Below are 22,217 nucleotides of genomic sequence, written 5' to 3'. Positions count from 1 at the left end.
AATAATTTTCCTTCAAATTAATCTGTTATCTGTTAAGACTCCAATATTATCAGTCCATCTACATCTTGGTCTTCTTCTGGATCGCTTTTCTGCCAACTTGGCAAAGAATACTTGTTTTGCTAATCTTTACTCTCCCATTCTGTTTAAGTGACTCTACCACTTGAGATTAGCTCTAATAACATATTCCTGAATGCTAACAATGCTAAGTTCTTTCCAAATATACTCGTTTTTGATATGACATTGCCATTTATTCACGCCTCTAATCTTTCTCAGCATCCTCATGTGGTCTTTGGTCAAGTGTTTTAATTCTAACCCAGCTCTCGGACGATAAGTTAAATTTGTTTGAACACTCTCTTGTATAAAGATAATTTAGTGTTTTGACTAATTTCTCTCTTATTCCATATAAATTTATTCAGTTGACTTCTTACAATACCAGCTTTGTTGATTCTGTTGTCTATTTCCATATTTAATTTACCCTCTTCACTAAAAAAAAAACATAGCTGAAATGTTTTACTTGTTCTTTAGGTTCATCATTCAGGATACAGTTGGTGATTTCAGTGTTTCTTACTATTTTCATTGCCTTTGTCTTTTTGTTTCATATTTTCATACCAAATTTATTACAACAGTTATTCAATTTAGTCAGGGAATCTTGCAGTGGATTTATTTAGAAGTATAACATCATCCACATAAAGCAAAGAGCTGACATTAACATCTCCAGTTTGATATCAGATTTAATACCACTTTCCTTCATAATGCGATCCATATAGATAACGAATAACAGTGGAGATATTATGCACCCTTGTTGAACACCTGATTTTGCTTCAAACCATCTTCCTTTACCTCCTTCAAGTCTAACTGCTGCCTTACAGCTTGAATAGAGACTATCTGTATTGCTTGATATAATGTCCCATTTACATATTATAACTGTAGGATTTTTAAGAGCGTTCCTCTTGGCACGTTATATGCCTTTTCCAGATCAAGAAAACTTAAATGCAAATCCTTGTTATATTCCCAAGATTTTTCAACTCATTTGTCTTAAAGTGAAAATCTGATCCCGACAACCTCTATTTGCCCTGAATCCGGCTTGTTCTTCAACAAGCTTCCCTTCCACAATTTTTCTTAGCTGTTTCTCAAGTATACTTAAATAAATCTTACCATGAACACTCAGTATGGAAATACCTTTGTAATTCTCACATTCAGTTTTATTTCCCTTTTTATGGATGGGTACTATGAGAGCTTTGATCCAATCCTCTGGAATTTGACCCTATAATCAACCCTTTTGAATTATGCAGTGCAACCCCTGAAAAACATTTATACATCGATGTTTTGCATTTCTGGTTGAATTCCATCTACTCAAGTTTCTTTTCCACATTTTAGGTCTTTGATGGCTTTTTCTACTTCAAATATGGATATGTATTCCTGACTGCATTCCTGTTTTCTACCATCGTGCTGTCACTGCTTGTTTCATTTAGCAGTCTTTCAAAGTAATTACTCAAGACTAAGGGGATATAAAATCCACATTGTTTCAAAACCGAATAAGAAACTCAAAGATTGGAATCGAATCAGAGAGTTTCATGCCGAATATAGAAAACTCTAAAGTATCGGCAAACACTAGCGTGAGCTAATGCAAATGACCCTAGTACGTAGTACAATATCAGACAACTCGTTGCAAAGGTGGGGAAGGTTCAGATCGCTATTCTTAGGTATTTTCCATAATGTAAAAACACATTTCCTAGGAAATGTATGCTGTTATTACATTATGGAGGGAGGTCACTACCCAGACCGGTTTCAGCCTTTTTTGAGGCTTCATCAGTGAGTAGCTAGACCATAATACTTATATACTCTGCTATACGAGTTTCCAAAGAAGTGCAACCATTAAGTTACTTAAATATAAAGAGCTAATATAAAGAGCTATTAAGCTTCATTTCGGCGATATAACCAATATTTTAAATTAAGGGGATATAAAATCCACATTGTTTCAAAACCGAATGAGAAACTCAAAGATTGGAATCGAATCAGAGTTTCATGCCGAATATAGAAAACTATAAAGTATCGGCAAACTAGCTACTCACTGATGAAGCCTCAAAAAAGGCTGAATCCAGTCTGGGTAGTGACCAAAGTCTTTCATGGCTTTTGTTAAGCTAGTTTTACACAGTGCTTTGCTTTCTTTCATTTTTCTCTGTATTATTCCCTAAGAGCACAAGCTAACTTGCTTTCTGGGAACTTTCTATATGCTTCCTTCTTTTTATTCTTGACTGCCTCTTTAACTTCCTGAGGCCATCATGGAGTTCTGATTTTTCTGTCCTTACAGAAAAATCAGAACTCCGTGATGATCAAGAACCTTACATGAAATCAGAACCTTATAGACAATGTCACCACATGCCTCTCAATCTGAATCAATGTTTTCTTCAGGATTTGCTATTGAATCTCCAATGTTTAGTTCTTGTTTTCAAATTCTTTCCTTTTTCCTTCAATGATGTTTGTATATTTGAGTCTACAGTTCACCTCTGAAAGTTACTCAACCTTGGTTCGTTTAAATCTTCCTTACACACTTCTTTTTTATATGAAATTCAATTTTATCTGCTCAAAACTAAATAGTCATTACTTCCTATTTCAAATCCACTGTATACTCTTCTATCCTGAACCAGTGAGAAAACATCGCTATCAACTATAACGTATTTTCTTATTTCTTGCATCTTCTCTCCATGTGAATTTGTGCACATTTTTATGTTGGAACATTGTTCTAGTAATAACTCATCCATGACTTGACAAAAATCCAGCAGGCCTTTACCATTTTTATTAGCTTGTGCTTTTCTCCAAATTTTTCCAAAATATTTCTGTGTCTGACAATTATTTCCTACTCTGCTGTTTAGATCTTCAACAAGACCCAACTTTTTCTTTTTTATTGAACCTCAAAAAATTCCTCCATTTTTCCCTTGGTAGAACTTCTGCAGTCTGATTGTCCAATTCCCTGTTCTGATATTTGCTCACATAACTTGTATCCGGAGCATGGTCTGCAAGGCCAGAATGGCTGTACTTGTGAAAATGGATGTAGTCCTTGTGTTCAGAAATTCCGATATTCACTGTCCTGCCTGCTTAGCCAAAATAAGTTGCAAGGGACCTGGTGTATACCAGGTCCCTTGCAGTAGTATAGAAAGCGGTATACACCAATTTCTCTAAATCGAGAGTAATTCAATAACAAGGTGGTACACCTGTTGGCAACTCCTATAGGTAAATATGACCTCTCCTATTGCTTCTGCCTTAGTATCGGCATGTTTGGGTTTGCTTCCCACTGACGAAACCTCAATAAAGGTCGAAACCGGTCTTGGTAGTGGCCCTTCCCTTAATGCATAGCAGTATACATATCCGCAAGGAGATGTGCTTTACATTATGGGAGATACTGAGACAAGGAGTGATGAGAGCTTGGTCCACCTTTGCTCAGAGTTGCCTGGTGTTGCACTACCTTACCTCAGTCCTGAAGATATTTTCAGGCGCAAGCTTTGTTTGCTTACACTTGGATAAAGGATTAAACTAAATTTATTATGACGTTTTATATCACTTAGAAAGATCTGACCTGTTTTTGTCTTCTTTGTTTCATCATGCCTATTATGTCGATCTTGTACTTATCTTATTCTTCTGTTGATGCTTCTTATGTTGATAGTACCAATCTTGAACTCTGATATTGAGTTGGGATGTGGTCTGGGATTTGTTTCAGTAGCTGACTTTTCATTGTTTGCACTGACAAAAACAACAGGGGGCTTGTTTAACCGGGTGTCGCCCCAGCCAACATGACATTTTGTCGTGATGTATCATCATTTTACATTGTGATTTAAGCCACTAAGAATACAATTTGGTCAGCTAAATCCCAAATTTCCAGCCCATCCTCTTTCATTCAGTACCCAGGTAGATACCTAATAGGGTGTACCACAAGAAGGTAAGGATTGGAATTTGGTCAGAAACTCTAGTCGGTTTTCTGCATTCCTTAAAAAAGGAGGTTTCTTCCCAGTTATACAGCTTTTACCCTTTATTCTGTTGAGGTTGAATTGTGTCAGTAACTGACTTTTTACTGATCCAGAGAAAATTTTACTGAGCTCTTGGTCTCTGGGAAAGAAAAAAAAAAAAAAATAAGCAGTGACCCTCTGTGTAACCAGTTACAACTTCATACGCATAGCCACTGTGATACCATCACTGTGGCTATGTAGTTTCAGCCAGCATAGAATAGAATGCAGTTTTTTTTAAGAGTCTGTGTGGTTCACTTGGAAAGACCTGGGTTTAAATCCCATCTAGGATGCAATGGACCTTCATCAGGATTTTTCAATTGAAGTAGGTTAGCTGATTTCATACAGAGGCTTCAGGATTTTCCAGGAAGGAAAATCCTGCAACAAAACATGCATATCAACTTTCTGGACACATGCATTTGACAGTCATAATACCCTATGTAGATAGGATCAACCACACTGTCAGAGAATTAATCACTTCATGCAAGCCTGGGGTCAGGCTGGTGAGTCAGGAATATGAAGGAAGGTTCAATTTTGTCATCAGTTTTTAAACCAGAAACTCAAGTACAGTAATTGCATCATGCATTGGTGGTGATGGCTGAACCTATTCAGCCAGAGTTGGAGTTTCTTCTTATGAACAGCTTCATGTAACCTTGCCAAAACTTCTAAATAATGACTCGCTGTTTGATGAATATAAAATTAGATGTGCCCTACAATCAACAAAAAAAAAGCAAACCTTGTCTTAATCTACAGTCTGAAAATACCAAGTTTCATCACTACTACTAACTATTAAAAAAATATTTAGTTTTTTTTTTAACAAGTATGGAAAAACCGAGATTTGAATTGTGGTTGGAAAATGTAAATGGAGTGATGAATGAAGATCTCCATACTAGCAAGAATAATTTTTGCACTCAGAGCAATTATTTAGATTAGTGGAAACAGTCTGGGTGGGTGGGTGTATTGAGAGGCATTTTAAGGCATGCAGTCAATGGCTCATTTTGCATACTTAATCTTCAGACTTTGATTATTAGTCTTCAGTTAACTTCCTCTCTAAGGATCTCTTTCTTTGCTATTCCATCAAAAATTTACAGAAATTTTTTTTTTTTCATCCCATAAAAACAACATTGACTGGAGAATACATGCAGTCAGTAGACATTTGTCTACTGACCTCCTAGCCATAGTTGCTTTGGCTGTTATTATAACTAAACGAAGATCTCTGATATATGCAGTTTGCTTTGTAATTTTCTATTCCTTCCTGATCTGTGGGGTTATAATAAGGTACTTTGGAATTAGGAGTGAGGGGAGATCAAAGTAGATAATTCCATCTGTAAAATAAAGAACTAAAGTAAATAAAAGTACTTATGTTCAAAAATTAAAATGTAATCTTAATTTAATATAAAATTAAAAGCAATTTTTATTTTTAGATTCCTGGTGGCTCTGTTGAAGATTCTAGGGTATTAAAAGGAATAATGGTTAATAAAGATATTACACATCCAAAAATGAGGAGGTAATTAATTTAGAATTCCTATTGGTTGTATTTTTAAAAGCACATTTTATGAACTTTGGGAAATTGGTACATAAATATCAGAGATGGGGGGTGGGGGGCTTAGAAATGCAGAATAGAGTACTCCAAAGGAATGAGAGATGATAAATATGACATCAAAACTGAAAATAAAAATATTTTGGCTGTGTAGAGTAATTATTTTGAAAGATAATTAAATGAAATAATTGATGAGAAGACATGCATAGATAATATTTAAAAAAATGCAGTCGGACATACGTATCTTGAGGTAAAAAAATTATTAGGCATCTGGAGTAGACAGAAATGCTTAACTATGGAGGTTCTTCTATCTGTTCAGAAGAACAGAAATCGTACATCTGCAATCATGGCATGGTCAATCTGACCTTTGCAGACCATGTATTGGACACAACCCACAGGGGATCCTTGAAGAAAACCACCATAGTAAATTTAAAAAGGAAAGATTGTTTTTAGATTCTGCAGTAGCTCAGAAATCAATTTAACTTAAATAAATGTGGTTGCATAAAACTTCCCAAAATTTAGGAAACAATAATTGTTAGAAGTCCCACATTACATCCTAGACTGCCTACAAATGCTTATAGAGGGCACATCACTTAGATGAGAGTTTAGTGTCATCCACATGTTTCATTTAGTGTTGTGTGTGTGTGTGTTACAGGAATTATTTATAATTCATGAAGATGTCTCAGTGACTGAGACGAAATGTAATTAAAATTAGTTTTTAATCCTTTCCTAGTGCTGTAAATATTCCATTAAACCTCCAGCATGAGATCAAATAGATGTTGTAAGATAAGATTTTTATCTTATCCAGACAACTTGAAAACAGATGTTTGAGTAGCACCAAATTGCTTATTAAGCATACTTTTTACTGAGGATAGCAAATATCATTTGTTCCTCTGCTTCATACCTGGTCCATCACACAGAAAGTAGTGAATTGAGTAATTACAACAAATTGTGCTTGCTTGCTTGCAATTCCCACATGGACTAGCAAAGTTGAATGAATTGACACGTAGTGCTGTTGGTTAGATTTGAAGCATTGCGTTGAGTGATAACAGACATCTGAGAGTAACAAAATTATTTAATTGTCTGTTTATTAAAGAATGGGAGATGCAGTAATTCTTGTTTTGAGTAATTGTGCATTCTGCTGTCTGATTTTCTGATAGCAGAAAAGCACAAAATGTTATCACACTAATCTGAGAATTATTTGAAAATGAATGATTTGTAAAATATACTCAATAATTTCCTTAGCATGGAAGAAAAAATAATCACAGCTTATAGGAATATAAAATATATACGAGGGCCGTTCAATAAGTAATAAGACTAATTTTACTGTCGCAAAACCACTCATCACAATATTAATTTCTGTGGAATAAAGAAATGTTGCTGTCTGTATTAACAAAAGAGGTTGATAGATGGCACATACGGGCTGATGTGCCAGAGTGTCACATGACTAAACGCAAGCTTGTTTCGGTGCGCTTACGAGACCAGTCATCGAATTGGAAGCATCCTTGGAACAGCGTTATGCGATTAAATTTTGTGTGTGTTTACAAAAATTGGCATCAGACACTTTTAACATGATACGCGAAGCTTTCCACGATGAAGCAATGTCGAGGGCAAGTGTTTTTCGCTGGCATAAAACTTTTAAAGAAGGAAAGCAAAATGTGGAAGATTTTGAATGTGAGGGAAGACCTTCAATGTCCATCACAGAGACAATGATCAACACAATTATCATCAAGGAAGATCGCAGAATTACAGTACGCCAGCTGCATGTTGTCCTGAATATTTCTGTGGGAAGTGTTCGCTCAATCTTGGCTGAACATTTGGGACTGAAACGTGTTTGCACCCGATGGATTCCCAAACTCTTGAAACCGGAGCAAATGCAGCATCGAGTGGATGTGTGCACAGAATGGAAAAAAAGACTGGAACAAGAAGGTGGCAACTTCTTAAAACGCATCATTACAGCAGATGAAGCTTGGTTGTATCACTATGACCCTACAATGAAATAACAAAGCAGTGGATGGATGCATCCGTCTTCGCCTACCTCCAAGAAAGCAAAAACTGTAAAATCGGCTGGTAAAGTTATGACCATAATGTTTTTAGACTACAAAGGCATTGTTTACCAACACACTGTAGAACCCAGGAATACTGTAAACGGCTCATACTATGCAGATGTTTTACAGACAATGGTACAGCACGTCAAAAGGAAACGTCCATTGCTGAAGAATGGCTTCTTATTGCACCACGATAATGCAAGGCCACATATTGCTGGTTGTGTAGTGGACGTTTTGCAGAAGAGCAACATAGATAGCCTACCACATCTTCCATACAGTCCTGATCTCACACCATGCGATTTCTGGCTGTTTCCTCAGCTCAAGAAGCCACTAAGAGGCCACCATTTCGAAAGCAACAAAGCATGTGTAAAAGCTGCAGAGGCAGTTTTGAAAGAACTTTCAAAAAACGGACTTTCACCATGTGTTTAAGAAGTGGACACAACATTGGGACAAATGCATTGCGTCTCATGGTAGTTACTTCGAAGAAGACCATGTAAATGATGCCGATTAAAGGTAATCTGTTTTCTGTATAAATATAGTCATAACTTATTGAACAGCCTCCACATATATATATATATGTGTGTGTGTGTGTGTGTGTTTTAATCCCACATACAAGAAATGGCAAAATTATAGTACTGTGAGTGAGCTAAGGATTACATAATCTAGAAACCCCGACATGGAACTTTTCAACTTATTTCAGCCTTCCAGTAAGCAGGCTGGTAGTCATACACTGGGTAGTGAAGATGATATATATCTAACACCTGAAGACATTCACAAACATTGATACCACAGTGGTAAAATATGCAGCCTATAGATTGGAGAGCTGAGATTTTTTTTTTTTTTTTTTTTTTTTAAATGTTGGGATGAGATGCAATCCATTCAGCCACTCAGCTAGCAGTATTCACATATTTCCCATTATTCTAAAGGAAAATCTGACTCACTCACTCGTTATTATTGTGGTTATATCCATAAGCTCAAGTCAGTATTTTCTTTAACTGTTTCACTTGTTTAAATGTTTTTCATTAGTTCTAAATTTCAGTAGTAGTTAATGTGAAAGTCATTGAAAATGAAATTATTTCACATTATATGGATTCTGAGTTATAAAAAGAAACATTTCTACTGCCATTGTACTCAGTTTTATTTTTTTATATTACAAGACATTTTGCCAATAATATAATAATTTTTATGATAATTCAAACAGCTTGGAATGAATATTTAAGATCTTAAAGTTTTTTTGTTTCAGGCGAATTGAAAATCCACGCATTCTCCTTCTTGATTGCCCTTTGGAATATAAGAAGGGAGAAAGTCAGGTAATTAATACTTTGTCTGTTATTAATTTTTATATGTTATATATTATGAAAACATTTGTTACAACTTAAGAGTTTAAATACTAGTTAATGTGAAGTTCAAGGGAACATAAATTATCAGTTTCACTAATACTGAAAATAATGTATACAGTAGATTCCAGTTAATTGACTAGAACATTTTGGCTGAATTATGCAAAGCTTCATGTTAATAGTTAAAAAAACAGCAATAAATCATTTATTCATATTAATTACAATAGCAAAATATGTACATATTTAAATTTTCCTGATTGTCAGTATCAACAGAAAACTGTTGTCCCTCATTGTAATCCTATTAAAACAAAATACACAACATATTAGAAAATATTTGATATTTAAACATTTAATTATGTTTGCTTACATGCTTACATTTCCATCAAGACAATCGATTATTTGTTGCTTTAAAATCATCATAACCCAGCTTCTTAGCTAGCTCCTCGGACTTCTTTTTAGCATTGGACCCACAAATGCATACTTCTCATTAGTTATAATGAAGAACCAGTGATTTTAGCGCTTCTTCACTGTCGGAATCCTTTCCTTTATGCTTCCATTTTTGGGATATTCCCTCTTTTTAGTGGCCTGTCTATGCTTCTTGCAGTTTATCTTGCTATTGTATCAAGTATGCATCCATAGATTTCAGTATCTCAGCCAGATAAAGGTGACCGGAAATAGGCGAATGGCCCTTGATTTGAACTAGGTCATTTGGGGGGGGGGTATGTTTTAATAGGATTACAACGAGGGACAACAGTTTTCTGTTGATACTGACAATCAGGAAAATTTAAATATGTACATATTTTGCTATTGTACAAGTGTACTCATCTGACACTAGTTTGAAACTGTCCCCATTAAAATTCAATATGCTGTATAAGCTTAGTCAATGAGAGGAGTGAAGAGTCATAAGCTATGGTTTGGCACTGTATGATCTTTGCACTCCTTGTGCCAATAAACCTTAAACCAACTAACCATTTACAAGTGATTACCTCAGAGGAATAATTGCTGCATCTCCTGTCCCAAATAAATGAAGAAATTGTTTTTTTTTTTTTTTTTTTTTTTTTTTTTTTTTTTTTTTTTTTTTTTGCTTCAATAAGATTTGCCTCAAATAAATGGCTGCTCCAGTTAACAGGATTCTACTGGATATATTATATGTGAGAAGAACGAAAGTAAGAGTACTTAACATATAATAAACACTAATTGTTCATACCATGAATTACTTTTATTATATTGTGCATTTTCCCAAAATCTATGTATTTTGGAATTCAGATACAACCTTGGACTATAATGTTGCAGTCAAGAATGTGTAAGCAAAGCTAATCTAAGATATGGGGGGGGGGGGTAGATGAGAGATAACAAAAAAAAAGTGCTTGAAGCAAAAATGACATTAAAAAAATTAGTGTGAACAGCAAGATATATGTGACTTGATTCGATTAGGAGTGCTTTAAAAAATTGAATTATAAGAGCATCAAAGATGCCTGATAAATAATTGGAAATAAGAGTCAAAAACAACTTTTTTTTTTAAAGAAAAAATTTGTTGCATTAATTTTTTTACTAGAATGACCTGATATTATGCATATTCTGTGTTTTCTTAAAGTTAAAAAAAATGACAGTTAATTTGTATTCAATAAAAAATATATACTATTTTGTTCAGTCTGCTGCTAATCACCACAGACAAGTGGGCGAGCATATTTGTCATGTTCTGGTTAGACCCCATGAGAGTATACAGAAAATGAAGTTGACAAAATACAAACAATAGGTAGAAATAATTAAAATTCTATCCAGAGGGACAAAAAGACAATTTTATAATATTTTTCAATTCTAATGTCTCTCAGTAAAAGATCAAACCATATTTCACCAGAGAAGTGAAATGTATTGTTTTGATGAAGTAGGAGTCTATTTACAAACATCATTGATATGGGAGCTTGAAAAGTAGAATGATACCAGCTTTTTCTCTAGATATTGCAGAAGTACTCCCTGAATGCAAGAAAAGTACAAGCATAATTGGATTGAATTTACACATTACTGCAAACTTGAGAGTAATTTTAAAGTATCCCTATCAAATTGGGATAATTAGACATGTTTAGACTATGTTAGCTGAAAATGTTTCATAGCCACATATTTTTAAATGCATCAAATCAAAATATAGTCTTTTCATGTTTGTCTGTTACCAGCCTGATAAACTTACAGGTGTATGCACATGTTTCCCTCTTACTAGAAAAAAAAAAAAATAATAATAATAATAATAATAGCTGTATGCTTCTCTCACAGAGACTTCAAAATACCTCTTGTATTCACATATGTCTTGTTTTATATAGAACAACAACAACAAAAAAATTCTTTGGCTCCAAATATATTTGGTATTTTTATTCCTTACCTTTTATCTTATATTTTACCTTTACCTTTTATTTTATCTGAATATCATATGTTTTGAAGATTGCCTATTTCTCTTGGTAGCTTTTTATTTTAAAAAGAGTTTGTTAACAAATTAATTTATATTTAAGTCCAAAGTAACTTTTATCACATCTTTTATTTGTTTTTAGACAAACATAGAGATCTTAAAAGAAGAAGATTTTTCTCGTATTTTGGAATTAGAAGAGGAACATATTCAACAATTGTGTTCAGAGATCATTCGTCTTAAACCTGATGTTGTAATTACAGAAAAAGGCATTAGTGGTATGTTTGAAAAATGAGTTTTTTTTTTTTTATTATTAACACAATTTTCTTTAGAGTATTTTAATAAGAGTTCTGATTTGGTTATGACTCATTTAACAAAATAAATCTTTCTATAAATGTTCATGACAGCAAATACATTTGATCTCAATGTAGAAAATCTCCACACCATCGGTTTTGTAGGAAATGTCCTGTAATAAACCATCCAATTATTATTCCATAAAGCCAATTAAAAGGTACATTTATTGTTATCATTACCATGGAGTACAAATCAATCAGTAAGCCTCGTTCCAGAGGCTTACTGATCATTATTCATAGTGTGAATTGCACACAATACCTATACCTTTCCATAAGCTCATTTGCCGACAAACCTCTCATGCACACACCTGGCAACCCATTCCATTCGTTTAATGCCCCTAGTAAAAAATTTCTCATGCCCTTTCTAATCACATTCTTACACAAATTCCAGGCATAACTCCTTGTTCTCTCATTCTCTCTTTTTGTCATGTCCTTCTTTGCCAGCTATTAGCCAAACTTTGCAGATTTGACTTCTTCAGTAAGGAGCATTCTTATAGGGATAATGTCTATAGAAGATGCTGTGGAAAATGATCCCTGTCTTCACAAGGAGCATTCCACAAACTCTTCACCATCATTCATTTCTATATAAAAAAAAAAAAAACTATTTTTCAGGTTATCTTGGAAGTAAAGAAATATACTACAGGCCGTACCGCTTCCAAAGGTACCAGGATATTAGTTCGCTGCTTCTATGGCAACAGGTCATCGGAGATCACGTTATAGATAACTGCATTTTCCAAAACTAAGTTCCCTGTAACAATTTAATGGTGTGAAACATAATTCTAGCATCAGCAAGTAAGGAAGTAGTAAAATAATTATATACAAAGTACCACACAATATGATAACATAAAAAATTTATTCTTGTGTAGAGGCTTAAGTGCTGTGAGGACATTATGTTGGAGGTTTAATGGATTTTTTACAACACTCAGAAAGAATTAAATTAGAATTTAATACTCCTATATTTCGTCCTAGTCACTAGGACATCTATGGGGATTACAAAAACAATTAATGTAACATGCACACAAAAACTTACAATACTAAGCCCAACCACGTGGGTGACACTAAAAGTCCTATCTAGGTGGAGCGCCCTCTATGGGCGGTAGTAGGTGGCCAGGAATGTAAGGTGGGACCTCTGGTGATGAGTGTTTCCCAAATCTTCGGAAGCTTAATGCAACCGTATTTGTTAAGATTTGTTAACTTCCTGTGTCCACCAGGGAGCTCTGATTTTTTTATCCTTGCAGACAACCTCACCACATGCCTCTCTGGCAGAATCAATCAATGTTTTCTTCAGAGCTTGCCACTGAATCTCCAAGGTTTGATTCCTGTTCTCAAACTCTTTCATTTATTCTTCAATAATCTTTGTGTATTTTAGTCTACAGTTCACATCTGAGAGCTGCTCAACTTTTATTCACTTTAAAACTTTCTTACATGTTATTCTTTTCAATATGAAATTCAATTTTATCCTGCTCAAGACTAAATAGTGATCACTTCCAATTTCAAATCCTCTGTACACTCTGGTGTCCTGCACCAGGGAGAAAACATCACTTTCAACAATAGCATATTCAATGAGACTTTCTTATTCCTTGCCTCTTCTCTCCATGTGAATTTGTGCGCATTTTTATGTTGGAACACGATGTTAGTAATAACAAGACCATATCCTGAGCAGAAATCCAACAGGTATTTGCCATTATTATTAGCTCTGCTATTTTCTTCAAATTTTCTCAAAATATTTTTGTATGTCTCGCAATCATTTCCTACTCTGCTATTTAGATCCCCAACAAGGACCAATTTTTCATTGTGTCAGTTGCTTTTTCTAAAGAGCCTCAAAAAATTCCTCCATTTCTACCTTAGTAGAACCTTCTGTGGGACCATAGGCACAAATAAGTCTCATTGTCCAGTTCCCCATTCTCATATTTGCCCACATTACTCTACTTGAGACTGACTGCCATTCAAGAAGATTAGCCTCGTATTTTGTGTTGAATACTATGGCTACTCCTTCTTTTCCTTGATTGTCATTGCCTGAATATAACATTTTGTATTTATTGCTCAGAAAGATCTCACCAGTTTTGGTCTTTTTTGTTTCAGTCACCCCTATTATGTCAATCTGGTACTCATCTAATTCCTCAGCTAGCTCCATTTCTTTGCCATTCAGGCTTCTTACGTTGATAGTACCGATCTTTAACTCTGGTGATGTTGGGTTGGGGTTTATTTTCAGATTTGTTCCAGTAGCTGACTTTTCGCTGTTCGCCCTGGTTCCCTGGCGAAAACAATGGGGGCCTTGTTTAACCGGGCTACGCCCCAGCCGGCATGAAATTTTGTCATGTTGTACCATCATTCTATATTTTGGTTTAACCAATAAGAATACAATTTGGTGAGCCAAATCCCAAATTGCCAGCCCATCCTCGTCCGTTCAGTATCCAAGTAGATACCCAACAGGGTGCACCATGAGAAGGTGAGGATTGGACATTAGGTCAGAAGCCTGGTCGGTTCTCCGCATTCCTTTAAAGGCTATGTGGAGGTCTCCTCTCAGTTATACAGCTTTGACCCTTAAGCACTCCAAGATGGTAAATTAAATATGGAAATAGACAACAGAATCAACAAAGCTGGTATGGTAGGAAGTCAACTGAATAAATTCATATGGAATAAGATAGAGAAATTAGTCTTGAACACTAAATTAGTTGTATACAAGACAGTGTTCAAACCGGTTTTAACTTATGGATCTGAGAGCTTGGTCAGAAGTAAAACACTTGACCAAAGACTAGAGACTGTAGATATGAGAGTCCTGAGAAAGATTAGAGGCATTAACAGATGGCATCAATGAAAATATCATCTTAAAAATGAGGATATTAGGAAAGAACTTGACATTGTCATCATCCAGGAATGCATTAGCAGAGCTAATCTCAGGTGGTATGGTCACTTAAACAGGATGGGCGAGGAAAGATTATTAATACAAGTGTTTTCTGCCAGGTTGGCAGGAAAACGACCCATAGGAAGACCAAGATATAGGTGGATTGACACGGTACAATGTGCCTTAGACGATAGAAATATAAGATCTGATAATGATAATAATATTGGAGTCTTGACAAGTGACAGACTGATTTGGAGGAAAATTGTAGATAGGAAGTTAGTAATGATGTAAATTTTTCATGTTGTATTATCATGTCCTGTACACCCTTTGATGGTACAAGTCAGGAATTTGATGATGATGAAAATAATCAATCCTGAGATGACCACAGATCAGCCTTTGCAATGAATCTATTTAATGATAGTAAATTTGGTGTATTTTAGTCTACAAATCAGTGCACCGGAAGAGTTGCACTGATTGTTCTTTCCCTTTACTTATAATATAGAAACAATTTTTTTCGAATTTCAGAATTTTCAAATGTTTGGTTTGAAAATATTATGTCAAAGATTTATATTTTTAAATAATATTTATGAAATAAATATGTACTTTTGCTTTCGTTTCTAGCCAAATAGCATTATATGGATCATCACATTTCAGTTTTAGAAATGATTTTTTGTTATTCGTAAAGACAAAATTAAAAAAAAAATTGTTAAAATGCTAAATTGCATTACTCGGTTTCCAATTGTGAGTCTTTTTGGTTTCAAAAATTTATATCCAATGATATTTTAGCAGTGATTCTTTGCCTTCGTCTTTTATTTATTTATTTGTATTATGCATATTATGATAATGTTCAGTGCATATCCGTGTAGATATGTTGAAAATATAATATGAAAAATGTCATATATGGAATGATTCAAAATTTTTGCTCATTTTGAAGATTTTCTAATGCTTTCTCTTCCCCCCCCCCCTCCTTATTCTTTCCTGGAACTCAATTGCATAACTACTCTAAATTTCTACAGGTTGAAAGCTTTTTTAGAAAGTATTCAAAATCTATTACTTCATTTTACCATTTTGACAAAAGATATACGGCAATCGTATTGTACCGTGAAGCTTCTAATTCTGTACTATTTATTTGCAATCTAAAACCAGCTGTTCTACTGTCTGCCGAAATTATGTGAAATTTTAGAAATAATATGCTATATTTTCATCATGCAAAATTGTTTATATGCATACCACACAAAAGAAAGTTTAGTAGTATGATTTTTGTTTGTTTTTCTTTAAAAAAATCTAAATATTACTTCTGCTGCTGAAAAGCTGGAGGCTTATTACTCTCTGTGCTATTGAGAAAGAAATGGGAGAACATTAAAGTCACACTAAAGTGCCTTAAGCTGTAGTGCAGAATACATCAAGAATGTCTTGTTTCCTTTTCGATTGCTGATTACAGAAATACTGACATTTTGCTTACATGCTTATACGTTATTTATGCCAAAATAATTTCTTAATTTATAATGATCAGTTTCACTTTATTATCGAAAAAGAGAAATTATTTCATACAATTATCTTGAAAAAAAAAAGAGGATTTGAATTATTTTCAAAGAAAAGGTGCATATGTGTTTCATAATCTTCTTTTGGGGGGGGGGGGGGGGGGAGTATAGCCGTAATCAATCTGCGGATATTTCAGAGAATTTATTTCATAAATCGTTCGCAAGACAACTGTTACAAACATAAATCACTTGGGGAACATACCCATTCAGTTTAGTGTAAAATAGTAGCAAAGGTTCAGTTACTTTAGATATCTAATCTAGAAGAAAATTATGTCTGCTGAAGAATCTTACATGAATAATTTTTTGACATGTTTTCTCTGTTCGTTATAATGTACCAATTTCCAGATTTTTTTCCCTCCTGCAGACTCCATGTTATATGCAGTGATTTCTTCTTTGTACTACAAGAAAAAAAAATCAGATAATGGAAGAAAAAATATGTAGTATTTTCTTTTCCACTGGCTGAATTTACAATGTTCTTTCTTTGTGTTTTGAAGAGAAAGTGCAAATGACTTTTTTCTTACTATTTTTGCCATTATAACATCTGATATTATAAGAGTGACATTTTACCATTTTTCTCCCACACGAGAAACAGAAATAAGGTAGTAATAATATTGTTGATTCAAACTTCATAGCAGAAATTTTTATTACAAAACTTTGTAGTGTGTGTGTGTGTGTGTGTGTGTGTGTGTTAAAGATACCAAGCTATTTTAAATATAAACCTGGTTTTTTACTCCATTTCCCAAGTAAGCAAACAGACAAGTCAGTCAAGTTTGTGCCTGCAAGTGTTGCAAGTCTAACTTGGGAAATGGAGTAAAAAACCAGATTTATATTTAAAATAGCCTGGTATCTTTAACATATATCATACCCAAGGTAAAAAAACTTTCTACATATGAAACAAGAAATTTGGAACCCATATCACATCAATGTTGAGTGTTGGCAAGGTGAAAATGTTCACATTATTATTTATATATTTCATTTATTAGCTGGGGGGACATGCCCAACCCCCCCATTTTCCAGACCGGTAGGCCGGTTCTTGAATTCTGATGACTCAAATTTGAAGACTCGAAACGGGTTTCCAACCCCTTGCGTCTAGGGTAGCCCCTGAGTGTCAAGTCTTTAAAAGGGGGGACTCCACCACTATGGTGCCCAACCCCCCCAAGTTCTGGATTGGTAGGCCGGTTCTCCCTTAATTCTGAAGACTCGACACTCAGGGTAGCCCCTGAGTTTCAAAACATTTCAAAAAAGTGCCATAAAAAGGCTTATCATTTTATATATATATAAGGGTAGATTTTATTTTATTATTTTTTATTGTTTTGGTGAAATACTTTACCAGGAATACTCTTTCCAGTTCAAGAGGAACTGGAAAGAGTATTCCAGTTCCTCTTATTTATTCCTTCGAAAATATCACTCTGTGTTATAAAAATAACTTAAAATTAGCCTTCAAGATGAAAAGGAAACAGTACATTCAGGTATCCCTCTATCAATATTTGTAGTCCTGAAAAGGACTGTTTGATGCCCTGAAAAGAAACATTTTTTATTTCATACTGTTCAGAATTTAAAATTCTTGAACAGTGTGGAACACCCTAAAACAAGGGTAAACACACAAAGCAGTTTTACACTCAGGGCACCAGATTTTTGTTTCCTTTCTGATATTTTTTTAATTACATACATAACATTTGCATGCAGGTTTTTTTTTTATTAGCTATTGGTGGTAGATTTTCGGGATAATGGTTGGAGTTAGCAGCGTTCGACCTCAGATGTCTGGCAGGATTGCCTGTTTTTCTGCTTGCTGAAGAAAGCGCATGTGCATGCAGCAATGCTTTCGCAATTTCTATTCTGTATTCTAGATATGTTATGGTAGACAAACATTTTTTCTTGTGCAGGAGGATACTGTTCCAAATAACAAAATCCAATATATATGTCCAAACACTTTTTTGTAATATTGTTTATGCTGTTTCCTCATTACAGAGTAGAATGATAGCTGCTGATTGCACCTGTCGACTCCACCCATAGTGTCGTTGTATGCACACACAGCAATGAGTTTTTCTTTCTTCAAACCATACTTCTCCATGGATTCTGTGATGGATTGTGCAGGGAAGACAGCAGAAAAACATCTTTTTTGTTTTTCCAACGTAGTGCAAAGACTTTCCCTCGCTGATAAGCTCGGATTTCCTCCTTCAATAGCTTTCCTGAAGCCAGATCTGGAGGCATGTCTCGCCTTTTTACATTTACAGTACCCTAACTATCTGTACGATTCTGTAAAAGCAAATCAGTGAGTTCAGGACATAGTAATTATCTATTGTAATACAGTAACCTTTCCCCAGTAAAGGGTCTAGTAACTGCATTACTGCATGCATCAACAAGGGGAGATCCGAATATTTATCATGCTCGATTACAGTTTGCTTTCCCGTATAAGGTTTGAAATCTCAAAGATATCCACTTTCCGATTCGCAAAGCATAAAAAATTTTACTCCATACTTCGCTTTCTTTTTGGGAATATACTGCTTACATTTCAGTCTACCTTTGGCATAAGACTTTCATCGATACTCAAGTCTCTCTCAGGAATGTAGAGTGATCTACATTTCTGACAGATTTTCATCAGAAAATCAATTTTTTTTAAGGACTGGGCAAGGATGTGTTGCCTGATTGTATTCCTCATTATTCTGAAAATGCAAATACTTCATGATAAGACTGAATTGTTTTTCATTCATAACATCACGAAACATTGGTGTGTTCAGAATCCAGTCTGTAGACCAGTACATTTCGAGAGCTGGCTTTTTCACGATACCTTGCACAATCAGGAGTGCTATAAATGTAAGGAGCATGTTGATATCTATTGGGCTCCAAAGTTTACTGCAAGAATGCAGACTGTACTCAACTTGCTAATGTTGTTGGCAAGCATAAAGGTTAGTCTGTTCCACTATGAAGGAAAGAATATCATTGTCTAAAAATAGACGGAAAGAGCTTAAAATGTTGCTGGAGTCAAAGTCTTCAGTAATTCCTGGCTTACCTATGAAGGGAAACCATGGACAAACAAGCTGGTGTATACGTTCAGTGGCGATCACCCATTTTCTGCACAAAGACATATCTAAAGTACAGGCAGGATCGCTAACTTCAGAGCTAGAAAGATTTCTCTCCTCATCAGTAGAACAAGAGCTGCTCGAAAGGCGAGGGCTCCAACTTTTCTGCATCTCACGAAATTTTCTTTTCTTACCCTGAGCGTCACTGCTACTGCTGTTGCTGGTTGCCATCTCGTAAATGAATTGTGTCTTGGGTATACATACTAATTATTCCTTTCTGCCCAACTCTAAGCAAACAGAGATCACTAACCCCCACTGAGAAACAGAACAATAGAATACGCAGCACACTAAAGAGCCTCAAGCAATATCTGAATATTTTTCAGGCAGAAATTTTTGTTTGGTTTTCCACTTTCTTTATTCTGATATTGCATTTGAAGGATGACAGTGATTTTAAATATTAATTTCGCCTATTACCGAATATCACATAATTTCCTGATTTATAATAATCAGGAAATAATATGTATATTTTTTTTATTTATAATTTGCTAATTTATAATAATCACCACATAGTTTCAGTATCGAAAAATTAAAGTTATGCGGAACAATTACTAGAGAAAAATAACGTATTAAATAAAAACTATACCTATGTTTCATAATAGTTTTCAGGTGCGTGATAGTGATGCAACGGTGGTGGTGGGGGGGGTAAACTATCAGAGGCAAAATAAAGTTCAATTCTATTGTGAAAGGAAATGAAATTTCACATTTGATATACATACACATTTGAATGATAAAAATAAGCAAATGTATTGCTTACTTTAAAAATTGGAGAATAAAATAATTGAATTATGCAGAAAATATCTACATATAAATTTAAATCATAACTGTTAATTTCATTTTGTAATGACCAATTATACAAGGAAACCAAGAAAGCAAAAGTACAAAGAACAGTAGATTACTATATAATATAAAGAAAAAATTTAGTGATATGATTGAAGAAGTTCACGTTATTCTCTATAAAGCAAAGTTGCTCCAGTATGTCCTAAAGGAAATCTGTGAAGTATTATTCGATTTCGATGGTTTTGTACAAAAATAAAAATAATATAATCTGGAACGTCGGCAGCCAGTTTTCTTTTCTTTTTTTAAAAGAATATTTCAAATAATTATCGTGAATTAATTTCTTCAAGAACAAAGAATAATGTTTTGTCTAGAAAGCGATTAGGAAAATATTAGCGCAAAAAAATTAAAAATGAAATTGATTCTCCAAGGTAAGGCAATATTTAAGTGAAGAAATTATACAAGACCTTTATTTTGTCCAGAAATTAAAATTGTATTGTACAATAAAAAGAGAAAACAAAAATATAAATAATTTCTTAGTCTATCCTATATAACTAAAATCCAGTTACCCAGCATAGAACAAGGATGTGCGTTTTTTGTTATAAGCAACTGAGAGGTAGCTACTAACGTGAGATAATCCGATTAACCGTTCTCTTCGGCATGAGGGTTTATCACACCTTCTAATGGACAGGATGGTCAAATTGCACTTCTTATCCTGGTTCTTTAAACAGGTGGGCTGAATCATATCCAGATTTAGTTGGATGTCTATAGACGTCCTGGCCGTTTGGAAGGTTAAGGCAGTGCCCTATGGATAATCTTCTTTGTAGTTTTTATGAACAGTTCAGTGTCTTTCAACGCTTGCTTTTTCGGTAAAGCCACATTCGCGTTGCAAATTATACATATGTATTTGTCTTTCATCATAATAAAGAAAAAATCTTCCCATTCTTTATGATAGTGATAAGTTTTTATTTTTTTCACACTTGTTCTTGGCTCACTCACTGTTATCCTTAATTGTTTTTTTTTTATTGTTTTTTAACAATACTAATTGCATTCAGTTGCTTAATTTAAAATAATATACACTAAAGAACGGAAAACAATTTCATGGGATTATTCAGTAGTAAAATACTGGATAATCGGGACACTTTGGCTGCAAGAGTCTTGATCAAGAACAATACACAGATGGACTGTCAACTGCCAGTGTACACTTCATCAAACGTGTTACCATTGGGCACGTTCAGTACCGTCAAGCGAACGTTTCTGGATGAAGCGAATCACGTGACTGCTGTAAAGCGATGGCTTAGTTCTTAACCGCTAAATTATAAACTTTACATCAAATTAGAAATAAATTAGTTTGACAATTTTTTTATCAATTAATAATTTTGATTATCATTTATATATTCATTTTCAATCTATTTATTCGTTTAATTTGCTACATTCAGGCGCCTTGCAGTCGACATCTTGTCCACCCCTGATCTAGAGAATCAGATAAGACCATGAGTTAAACCAGCTACACTAGTTTCTATAAATTGAGGAACAGAGAGAGAAATATGATAAATCAAAAACTGTATTATGAATTTTTATTCCATTTGGTGAAAAGCAGTATGATATGAGATGTGAAAGAAATACTCGCAAAATGAGTACATGAAGTGATCAAAATGAGATCGTCAAAAAGTACCTGAATAAGGAATTTGGTCATCCCTTACAGCACTGGCGATCATGTTTCATATGATTTATAATGATGTCCAGGAGCTCAGTTGGTAATAACAGCTGTTGGTCCTGCAAAGCTGTTCTAGGGCACATTTGGGTGGGGGGGGGGTGAGAGCAGCTATATGTGTTTATCTAGATCATCTTAGACGTGCCCAGTAGGATTAAGTTCATGAAAATCTGGCTGGCCAGTCTATATGTACGATAATCTCTTCTTGGAAGATATTGGTCCACGAGCTTCACTTGATGAGGCGAGTATTATAGTCTTGTAGGATAAATCTTCTATTGCACTCATATACAGATGAACACAGGAGTTCAGGACCTGCAGGACTTGCAGCATTCATTCCTCTAAGAACCAATGAGATGCCTCCCCTGGTTCTCTCCAGATCAAAGCATGTCTGATATTGCTTTGTAGAGCAAATCAGGACTTGTCTATAAATTCCCCCCCCCCCCCATTAGTCTTGGGTCCATTTGACATGGAGTCCTCATTTCAAATGAGAAGGGCTCCATGTCAATTCATATCGCCAATGATATGAATTGACATGGATTCATATTGATGAATCCATGTCAATCTCATGTCATGGCACTATTTCTCATTTTAA

The 22,217-nt window shown here is 34.6% G+C and overlaps 1 protein-coding gene and 1 long non-coding RNA gene across 6 annotated transcripts in view; one reads left to right on the top strand and one right to left on the bottom strand.

Annotated features, from left to right (window-relative positions):
• Positions 1-22,217, bottom strand: part of LOC150100333 (uncharacterized) — a 173,289-nt gene that overhangs the window by 49,219 nt on the left and 101,853 nt on the right. The window contains exons 3-4 of one of the 5 annotated variants that reach the window (XR_016549224.1): positions 12,322-12,419; positions 8,774-8,867 (exon numbers count right to left, since the gene is read on the bottom strand). The exons of 1 other annotated variant lie outside the window; for it this stretch is intronic. This is a non-coding gene — a long non-coding RNA (uncharacterized LOC150100333). Of the gene's footprint in view, positions 1-5,305; positions 5,324-8,734; positions 8,868-12,321; positions 12,420-22,217 lie in introns of those variants that run through there. 3 more of the 5 variants (XR_016549225.1, XR_016549226.1, XR_016549222.1) reach the window with 3 other exon arrangements.
• CCT3 (chaperonin containing TCP1 subunit 3) overlaps positions 1-22,217 on the top strand; it is a 226,398-nt gene that overhangs the window by 143,921 nt on the left and 60,260 nt on the right. The window contains exons 9-11 of the mRNA XM_090402340.1: positions 5,423-5,505; positions 8,830-8,896; positions 11,464-11,596. Of these exons, the coding sequence (XP_090258466.1) occupies positions 5,423-5,505; positions 8,830-8,896; positions 11,464-11,596 (283 nt within the window). The remainder of the gene's footprint in view (positions 1-5,422; positions 5,506-8,829; positions 8,897-11,463; positions 11,597-22,217) is intronic.

Source organism: Typopeltis vanoorti, chromosome 13 (assembly GCF_054136105.1).
Source record: "Typopeltis vanoorti isolate ZY-2024b chromosome 13, IOZ_Tvanoo_1.0, whole genome shotgun sequence".
Classification (NCBI taxonomy): Eukaryota; Metazoa; Arthropoda; class Arachnida; order Uropygi; family Thelyphonidae; genus Typopeltis; species Typopeltis vanoorti.
The sequence above is the reverse complement of the archived record's forward strand: the minus strand, read 5'-3'. Positions and strand labels throughout refer to the sequence as shown.